This window comes from Triticum urartu, chromosome 3A, assembly GCF_056163025.1.
Source record: "Triticum urartu cultivar PI428250 chromosome 3A, HENAU_Tu73, whole genome shotgun sequence".
NCBI lineage: Eukaryota > Viridiplantae > Streptophyta > Magnoliopsida > Poales > Poaceae > Triticum > Triticum urartu.
In genome coordinates, this window is record NC_141875.1 from 323,477,215 (window position 1) to 323,486,260 (window position 9,046).

General features: G+C 45.3%; 1 protein-coding gene and 1 pseudogene across 1 annotated transcript; one reads left to right on the forward strand and one right to left on the reverse strand.

Moving 5' to 3' along the window:
* On the forward strand, positions 1-1,044 carry LOC147979591 (uncharacterized; annotated as a pseudogene).
* Positions 1,045-1,624: 580 nt separating this feature from the next.
* LOC125543796 (uncharacterized) lies at positions 1,625-5,356 on the reverse strand. Its single transcript, XM_048707267.2, has 4 exons — positions 4,998-5,356; positions 4,368-4,473; positions 3,709-3,852; positions 1,625-2,129 (listed from the first exon to the last, which is right to left on the reverse strand). Exons 1-4 carry the CDS (start codon positions 5,255-5,257, stop codon positions 1,875-1,877), a joined length of 765 nt encoding a protein of 254 aa, XP_048563224.1. The 5' UTR covers positions 5,258-5,356; the 3' UTR covers positions 1,625-1,874.
* Positions 5,357-9,046: the final 3,690 nt, after the last annotated feature.

Genomic DNA, 9,046 nt, shown 5'->3' on the forward strand with positions numbered 1-9,046 from the left:
ATGTCTAATAAATCATGGTACAAACATTTCTATAGCCATTCTCTTGTTTGTTCCTCTAGTACTGATAAAGATCCCAGAGCTGTGGATGCATTTATGTGCTTGGGAATCCATGCTAAATTGGGATGGAGTCAAACTAATGGACTAAGTCAATTAATTATCAGGTTTGTACTCATTTGCCATGCATAAATAGTGTTATCTTGAATGACTGATCTAAGTCACATATCTTACGAGTTAATTTTTGATACAGCAAGCAACAGCATGACGAAGAGATTACAACAACAACAGTCGCTACAGATCAATCGACAGGGGAAGAACAACAGAAGACCAGAGATTACACTATACCTTCTTCTTCTTCTTCAGAGAAGATCGGTAGTGAAGAACAGCAGGTCAGCACGAGCACGAGCTCCACCGGCAAGCATGCAGCATGGGCGAGAGTGCACGCACCCGAGCGTGGGTGATAATAGCAGCGGTGCCGGTTTTTGGTCAACGGAGGAGCTACTGACGAGCTCCAATGGCAGCAAGCGGCAGACCACCAGGGCCAGGCGAACCAGCAACCAATCGACAGGGAAAAAGTGACCTCGAGGACCCGAAGATCACCCTGAAGCTTTTGAGCCGCTCGGGGAAACCAGAGGAGGAGCGATGGCGTTGAGCTTGTGTGCGGAATCAGCGGCCGGAGTGGGAGGATACGGGATCGATCCCGTCTATCAGCGGCTTCCCAGCAAGCGTGGTTCAAGGAGGGCGTAGGTATAGGCGAGGCAGAGCTCCTGGTATACTCGGGAAGGACTGAGGAGGTGCGACGGCGCTGAGTTCCTGTGCGGACGCCGCTGCTGGAGGGGGGAGGAGACGGGCTTGTTTTTTGGAGTGGGGGCAGCTCCTGTGCGGAAGCAGCGGACGACAACAGAGGAGAATCTGCAGGATAAGATGCAGCAGTGGCAGGAGCTCGTCCGGCAGAAGCGGCAGGAGCTCCACCGGCCTGGAGCCCGGCCGGCGACAGGATCTTCCCGCGACTTGAGCCTACATGCGGGTTTCTTTAAGAGAATTTGAAGTTGTGGAAGGGTGTTTTTGTAAAAAATGCGGTAGTTCAAATCTGTAACCCCCTGCGACATGAATTTCGGGACGGAGGGAGTATCATTCAATCCTAAATCCTACAAATAAATTTGCAAAAAAAAACCCAAGCTTTTCAAACCTACAAAATTCCTACAAAAATCCATTCAATAAAACGCCGTAAGTTTAGCGGTGAAATGGCTCGTCCAGAAATTTAGCCAAATTCAAGACTTAAGACGGGACCTCGCTTACCACGCGGTAGGCGCGGTTGGCAATCCTCAAATCAGGACCTCACTTATTAGCTCACACAAAGATACACTAGAACTGAAAAAGAAAATACCGATATTGGACCAACGACCAGTCCTACTTGTTGAGCCTGGCGCCATAAATGCATATCCAAAACCAGCACTAACTCAGGAGTAATACATCCTTAAGGCCTTGTTCCGTTACACCCTTTGTCAAGAGGATTGGAGGGGATTTGGAGGGATTTTGACTTGTAGGAGATCAAATCCACCTCAATCCCTGCCAAAACCCCTTCACATCCCTGTCAACCGAACACAGCCTAAAATGAACTGGACAGTTGTAAAACCATAGTTTTCATTCAGCATTGAATTTAGGCTCAATATTGTTCGTACAACTTCCACTCCTAGCAGCAATAGAACTCATCAGTTGCTGCATATTTGCATGACTTACTGCTCAATCACACAAGGGAAAAAATGGGAGTCCTTGGGAAAGAAGGTCGCTTCACCACAACATTCATACATACATCGGCCCTCTTCCCTCACATTCTGCAATCTTGCTTTCTGAGCATGCAAAACCTTTGGAATACGTCAATTTTGTGGTTGTTCTTTGTGTATCTCTCCATCCTCCAAAAGATCGTCATAAGCAACAGGCACACGAATCCTGTCGGCTACTGGTCTACGAGGTTCAGCTTGATCAACAGAAGGAGGTGCTTCCTCTGCATCGACTAAGTGCTCAGGGTCATCATGTGCTTCAATTTCCTCATCAACTAGCACGCTGCCCTGTGAGCTTGCATCTTCATTTCTGCTCATCTGTGGTCTGCCTTTCGTATACATGAACTGCTTCTGGAAGGAGAAAGTAGCAAAATCAATTAGACATAATTAAACAGTGGTTGTGGTAGCAAAGACCATTCAGATCGAGTAAAAGTGCAGTAAAATGATACTTCACCGTACCAATCAGCACCATCAGTTGTAATGTTGGTATATAAAAAGAGAATGAGAGAAATGTAGCACATCAGTCTTCAACATAGTGAAATTATTTTGGCATGGTTGCTATTTTACATTTATTACTTGATTTATAACAAAGATTGATTATAATAATTTTAGATATGAATCACAAAGGATCCACTCATGCTGTTAATACTACTAGTTCACTCAGGCTGGCTCATCTAGACTCAAAATTAACCAAATAATCTTAAGTTCGTTTACTTTTGCCTGCTTTTTGTGACAATGATGTGGCATGTACACAATTTTTTTCCCTGGTGAAAGGGAGCTGTAGGAAATGGCTATTGCACTAAACAGCCATAAATGAGGAATGGTCGTGCAAAACATGAGTAAATTGCTCAAAACCACCACATTTGTGGCTAGGGTACTCCAAAACTATCGCTTTTGTCAAAAATCGCAACATACCACCACCTCCGCGGTAAGTGAGTAACAAATCGCACTAATTCAGAACTGAGCCGAGTCTAACAACGAAACTGACGGGTGGGGCCTATCTGTCGGGCTGATTTGGCAAAGACTAGTCCTAGTCAATGTGTTGACCTGATGAGGTGGACAGGGTCCCACCTGTCAGCCATACATCTTATTTCCCGCGGGAGCAGCAGCAAGCGGCGGCGGAAGCAGCAGCAAGCAGCGGTGGAAGCGGCGGCGGGAGCAGCAACAAGCGGTGGCGGCAGGAGCAGCATCAAGCGGTGGCGGCGAGAGCAGCAGCAAGGTCGCCACGCCCTGCTCCGGCGAGGCCGAGCCCCAGCGTGCCCACGCCCCTGCTCGCTCCGGCTTCGCCGTGGTCCCGCTTTGTCCCGGATGCCGTGGACGCGGCTGCATCGGCAGGCTCCCCGGTGTGCTGGCACGAGGCCTCGCATGGTCGTGGCTGCCCATTGTCTGTTTGCTGAAATGTCCAGGAGAAAATTGAAAGGGAGAACTAAATAAAAAAGCTAAAATACTTTAGTCATTGACAGGTGGGACCGTTGTCCAACTCAGCATGTTGTCACGCAAAAACGCCACGTCAGCCCGACAGGTGGGCCCAACTTGTCAGTTTCGCTGTTAGAACGAGCTAATGCAAGAATCAGTGTTATTTGTTATCCACTTGGCGCAAAAGTGGTGGTCTTTTGTGATTTTTGGCAAAAACGATAGTTTTGAAGTACCCTAGCCACAAATGTGGTGGTTTTGAGCAATTTACTCTGCAAAATATCCACTCATTCTGTTAATACTAGTTCACTCAGGCGGCTCATCAAGACTCAAAATTAACAAAATTATCTTAAGTTCCTTGATTTTTGCCTGCTTTTTGTGACAATGGCATGGCATGTACAAAAAGATCCCGTCGCGAAAGGTTGCTGTAGAAATGGCTATTGCACTAAACAGTCATACATGAGGAGTGGTAGTGCGAAAACTAGCACTTTGACAAGTCACATAAATAATATCTTACCTCAAGCTCCCTTCCTTTCACCATAATTTCCTTGTATGCCTTTGGCTCTCGTGATTTCAAGATGTTCCAGAGGATTCCACCACCTGTCCGGAAACGACTTCCATCAGCAATCGTCTGCCCGCCACACTTCTGAATGGCCTCAACCTAGAATAGAATGTACTTAGCAATAGATAACAAATCATGAATACTACACTTTACAGGCTCTAAAATATTGCTATCTGATTATATAGACAGCAAGAATTATACAAGGCACAGCTTTAAAATAGGAACTTAACTGCAATTGGATTTTTTCACCAAGCATAGAAGGAAATATTATTCAGTGACTCTTTAGAGAAACTCCAAACTTCTCAATTGCTTAAAACAAACTAATCCATGGAACTGCAAAGAATCAAGGCAGTAATATTTGTAAGAGCAACAGATTTCCTATGAAGGGTTACAAGGGTATGCAAGTCCATTGGGCAAATACCTACCAGTCCACACCACTGAGGCACAAACAAAAACAGAGAGGCCCAGTACAATAGCTTACACTAACAAATTATGACATATTTGTGCTTTAGTAAGAAAATGATCCATCTCAACCAAGACAGTAAACTTTTCAAAAGTACATCAATTGATAAACTGAACCTCCTTACATACTGTTCAACAAAAGAATTGTATACCTCTCGGACAAGATCACTGACAGCAGAAACGCCAAGGCAGCCAATAGCATTCCAGACAAGGTATGACTTTTTCTCCTTCAAGCGTCTGCACGTGTCAAGTACAAAACTGCAAAAGGTATAAAGGATTGGGCAGTTAGCAACCTAAAATAAATAACACAACACAGCAAAATAATTTGCCTTGACAGGTTGGTTGGGCAAACCAAAGTTGTGATAGCTTTATACAAGCGTTGGAGTATTGGATTACAAGACAGTTTGAAAACTAAACTCTGTATAATTCTCTTGTGAAAAGAAGTCTTTGTATTCATGATAGCAATTAACCAATTTCTATTAAAATGTACAATGTTTGTTGACCATATAGTGCAACTGCGCCCTTGCACTTCAGTATCATCAACACGGTGTGAGCATTTTCCTTCATATAGAAATTTCACATAGAAGAAACAAACATTTCGAAAGGATGATCAAAACCATTATACGTGTAAACCAATTTCCGCAATAGTCTACTCAATACTCCCGATTTGTGAAACAAAAACATACAAAACAAATAGCATGTGGTATATATACAAACGTTAATTTTCTAATTTCGTCTCGGGCATAACCAAAACCCTAAGCGAGTGGTGCGAGGATTTTTACCGATTAATGTCGCCGATCTTGGTGGGTGGCCCATCAGGCCTCCCCCTGTTCTTACTCCTCCCGGACTTTCTCTTCTTCTTTTTCTTGCCCGCCAGTCCGCCCGCCTGCGCACCACCGCCAGCGGCTCCTGCTCCGACGGCGGGGGGTTCGGGGATGGGGGTTTCCACCGCCTCCGCGTCAGCCATCTCGACGTCATCTCCGCCGAAATCTAGGGTTTCCTCGTCGAGCACGGCATCCAGGATGCTCTCGCCCCTCTCCATGCCGCCGCCGCCGCCACAAGCAGCAGGGGCCCCTCACGCCCTCGCCGCTCTTTTGCCGCAACAAAACGAGGAGCGCAGCACAAAGAGGAAAGGGGCGCCCAATATGGTGGGCAAGGCTTTTGGTTCAGGCGCGGTCATGCGTCATGGGCTTCTTGGGCTTGGTTTCTGGCAAACAGAACAGGCAGCTAGAGCAGCACTCTGGCCTCTGGGAAACCTCAAAAAAAAAAAGTGTTGGCTCGTCTATCTATACTATCTATCTATCTATCTACTACGTCTTTTGTATGGTCGAAAGTATGTTTAGAGGGAGGTGATTAGACTACTTGACCAAATAAAAATCTAGCATTTTTCTAATTTTAAGTCTTGGCAGATTTTAACAACTTATCACAATTCAAGCAATCAACCTACACATGCAATTCTAAGAGTATAGTAGCGGAATGTAAATCATTGCATATGAAGGTAAAGGGAGGAGTTTGGAGGGAGCAAACGCAATGTAGACATGAAGATTTTTGATGTGGTTCCGATAGGTGGTGCTATCGTACATTCACGTTGATGGAGACTTCAACTCATGAGAGTAACAGTTGCGCGAGTCCATGAAGGGCTCCACCCACGAAGGGTCCACAAAGAAGCAACCATGTATATCCCATAATGGCCATCGCCCACAAAGGACTTGCCTCACTTGGGTAGATCTTGACGAAGTAGACGGTCTCCTTGCCCTTACAAGCTCCTTGGTTCTACTCCACAATCTTGACGGAGGCTCCCAAGTGACATCTAACCAATCTAGGAGACACCACTCTCCAAAAGGCAATAGATGGTGTGTTGATGATGAACTCCTTACTCTTGTGCTTCAAATGATAGTCTCCCCAACACTCAACTCTCTCTCACAAATTTGGATATGGTGGAAAGATGATTTGAATGGAAAGCAACTCGGGGAAGACTAGAGATCAAAATTCTTGTGGTTGGATTGGAATATCTTGATCTCAACACATGAGTAGGTAGTTATCTCTCAGAAAATGAATGCTTCATGTCTACTACACAACATTCTTCATGTAGACGTTGTTGAGCTTCCAAGTGCAGAGGTTTGTAGGACAGTAACAAATTTTCCTCAAGTGGATGACCTAAGATTTATCAATCCATGGGAGGCGTAGGATGAAGATGATCTCTCTCAAACAACCCTGCAACCAAATAACAAAGAGTCTCTTGTGTCCCCAACACACCCAATACAATGGTAAATTGTATAGGTGCACTAGTTCGGTGAAGAGATAGTGATACAAGTGCAATATGGATGGTAGATATAGGTTTTTGTAATCTGGAAATATAAAAACAGCAAGGTAACTAATGATAAAAGTGAGCGAAAACGTTATTGCAATGCTAGGAAACAAGGCCTAGGGTTCATACTTTCACTAGTGCAAATTCTCTCAACAATAATAATATAATTGGATCATATAACTATCCCTCTAAAGGAAATATGCCCTAGAGACAATAATAAAGTTATTATTTATTTCCTTATTTCATGATATATGTTTATTATTCATGTTAGAATTGTATTAACCAGAAACATAATACATGTGTGAATACATAGAGAAACAGAGTGTCACTAGTATGCCTCTACTTGACTAGCTCGTTAATCAAAGATGTTTATGTTTCCTAACCATAGACATGAGTTGTCATTTGATAAACGGGATCACTTCATTAGGAGAACGATGTGATTGACTTGACCCATTCCGTTAGCTTAGCACTTGATCGTTTAAGTTTACTGCTATTGCTTTCTACATGACTTATACATGTTCCTATGACTATGAGATTATGCAACTCCCGATTACCGGAGGAACACTTTGTGTGCTACCAAACGTCACAACATAACTGGGTGATTATAAAGGTGCTCTACAGGTGTCTCCGGTGGTACTTGTTGAGTTGGCATAGATCGAGATTAGAATTTGTCACTCCGATTGTCGGAGAGGTATCTCTGGGCCCTCTCGGTAATGCACATCACTATAAGCCTTGCAAGCAATGTGACTAATGAGCTAGTTGTGGGATGATGCATTATGGAACGAGTAAAGAGACTTGCCGGTGAAGAGATTGAACTAGGTATTGAGATACCGACGGTCGAATCTCGGGCAAGTAACATAGTGATGACAAAGGGAACAACGTATGTTGTTATGCGGTTTGACCGATAAAGATCTTCATAGAATATGTAGGAGCCAATATGAACATACAGGTTCCGCTATTGGTTATTGACCGGAGACGTGTCTCGGTCATGTCTACATAGTTCTCGAACCCGTAGGATCCGCACGCTTAACATTCGGTGATGATCGGTATTATGAGTTTATGTACCGAAGGTAGTTCGGAGTCCCGGATGAGATCGGAGACATGACGAGGAGTCTTGAAATGGTCGAGACATAAATATTGATATATTGGAAGCCTACATTTGTACATCGGAAGAGTTCCGGGTGAAATCAGGATTTTACCGGAGTACCGGAGGTTACCGGAACCCCCCGGGGGAGTATATTGGGCCTAATGGACCTTAGTGGAGAAGAGGAGGGGCGGCCAGGGCAGGCCGCGCCCCCCCTCCCCCTCTAGTCCAAATTGGACAAGGATGGGGGGCGGCGCCCCCCTTTCCTTTCCCTCTCTCTCCTCCTTCTCCCTTCTCCTACTCCTACTAGGAAAGGAGGAGTCCTACTCCCGGTGGGAGTAGGACTCCCCCCTTGGCGCACTCTCCTTGGTCGGCCGCCTCTCCCCCCTTTCTCCTTTATATACGGGGGCAAGGGGAACCTCTAGACACACAAGTTGATCATTGATCTCTCTTAGCCGTGTGCGGTGCCCCCCTCCACCATAATCCACCTCGGTCATATCGTAGCGGTGCTTAGGCGAAGCCCTGCGTCGGCAACTTCATCAACACCATCATCACGCCGTCGTGCTGATGAAGCTCCTCCTCGAAGCTCTACTTGATCGTGAGTTCGCGGGACATCACCGAGCTGAACGTGTGCTGAACACAGAGGTGTCGTACGTTCGGTACTAAGGATCGGTCGATCGTGAAGACGTACGACTACATCAACCGTGTTGTCATAACGCTTCCGCTTTTGGTCTACGAGGGTACGTGGACACACTCTCCCCTCTCGTTGCTATGCATCACCATGATCTTGCGTGTGCGTAGATTTTTTTTTGAAATTACTATGTTCCCCAACAGTGGCATCCGAGCCAGGTTTATGCGTAGATGTTATATGCACGAGTAGAACACAAGTGAGTTGTGGACGATACAAGTCATACTGCTTACCAGCATGTCACACTTTGGTTCGGCGGTATTGTTGGATGAAGCGGCCCGGACTGACATTACGCATACGCTTACGCTTACGCGAGGCTGATTCTACCGACGTGCTTTGCATACAGGTGGCTGGCGGGTGTCAGTCAACTTTAGTTGAATCGAGTGTGGCTACGCCCGGTCCTTGAGAAGGTTAAAACAGCAGCAACTTGACAAACTATCGTTGTGGTTTTGATGCGTAGGTAAGAACGGTTCTTGCTCAGCCTGTAGCAGCCACGTAAAACTTGCAACAACAAAGTAAAGGACGTCTAACTTGTTTTTGCAGGGCATATTGTGATGTGATATGGTCAAGACGTGATGAGATATAAATTGTTGTATGAGATGATCATGTTTTGTTAAAGTTATCGGCAACTGGCAGGAGCCTTATGGTTGTCTCTTTATTGCATAAGATGCAAGCGCCAAATAATTGCTTTACTTTATCGCTATGCGATAGCAATAGTTGCAAGAGCAATAGTTGGCGAGACGACCATATG

Excerpts from the sequence above, each read along its gene's own strand:
- LOC125543796 (XM_048707267.2), bottom strand. The coding sequence starts at position 5,257 with ATGGAGAGGGGCGAGAGCATCCTGGATGCCGTGCTCGACGAGGAAACC. Across the intron at positions 4,474-4,997 it reads AAGATCGGCGACATTAATCG|TTTTGTACTTGACACGTGCA; the intron begins GTAAAAATCCTC and ends TACCTTTTGCAG. Across the intron at positions 2,130-3,708 it reads TGAAAGGAAGGGAGCTTGAG|AAGCAGTTCATGTATACGAA; the intron begins GTAAGATATTAT and ends TTCTCCTTCCAG.